Source organism: Myotis davidii, unplaced genomic scaffold (assembly GCF_000327345.1).
Source record: "Myotis davidii unplaced genomic scaffold, ASM32734v1 scaffold937, whole genome shotgun sequence".
Classification (NCBI taxonomy): domain Eukaryota; kingdom Metazoa; phylum Chordata; class Mammalia; order Chiroptera; family Vespertilionidae; genus Myotis; species Myotis davidii.
The window spans coordinates 1,956,139-1,956,521 of NW_006288252.1; the positions used below are offsets into that span (position 1 = coordinate 1,956,139).

General features: G+C 71.8%; 1 protein-coding gene across 1 annotated transcript in view; it reads left to right on the forward strand.

Annotated features, from left to right (window-relative positions):
* Positions 1–383, forward strand: part of ZFYVE28 (zinc finger, FYVE domain containing 28) — a 36,879-nt gene that overhangs the window by 26,224 nt on the left and 10,272 nt on the right. Inside the window, exon 13 of the mRNA XM_015561571.1 lies at positions 48–380. Within this exon, the coding sequence (XP_015417057.1) occupies positions 48–380 (333 nt within the window). The remainder of the gene's footprint in view (positions 1–47; positions 381–383) is intronic.

Here is a 383-nt window from a genome sequence, read left to right on the forward strand (position 1 = left end):
AACAGGAGGCTGCAGCCCCTGGTGTGGGGCCTGGGACTCCCCCTGAGCCCGGCCTCCGAGAGCCCCCACCCGCCCCAGGTTTTCCTGCGGGCCGCCCGCGCATGCCCGGCCTGGTGGGTGGGAGGAGGGTCCGGAGGCCGGCGCTCAGGGCTCTGACACTGCCCTCTGGGTGCTCTCTCGGTGGGGCCAAGGTCAGGGTGCGGCACAGGTGGGCGCTGGGGACCCTCCCAGCTCACTCCCCCCCTCCACCTTCCAGATCTTCTGCTCCCGCTGCTCCTCGCACTCGGCCCCGCTGCCCCGCTACGGGCAGGTGAAGGCGGTCCGCGTGTGCACCCACTGCTACGTGTTCCATGTGACGCCCTTCTACAGCGACAAGGCGGGCG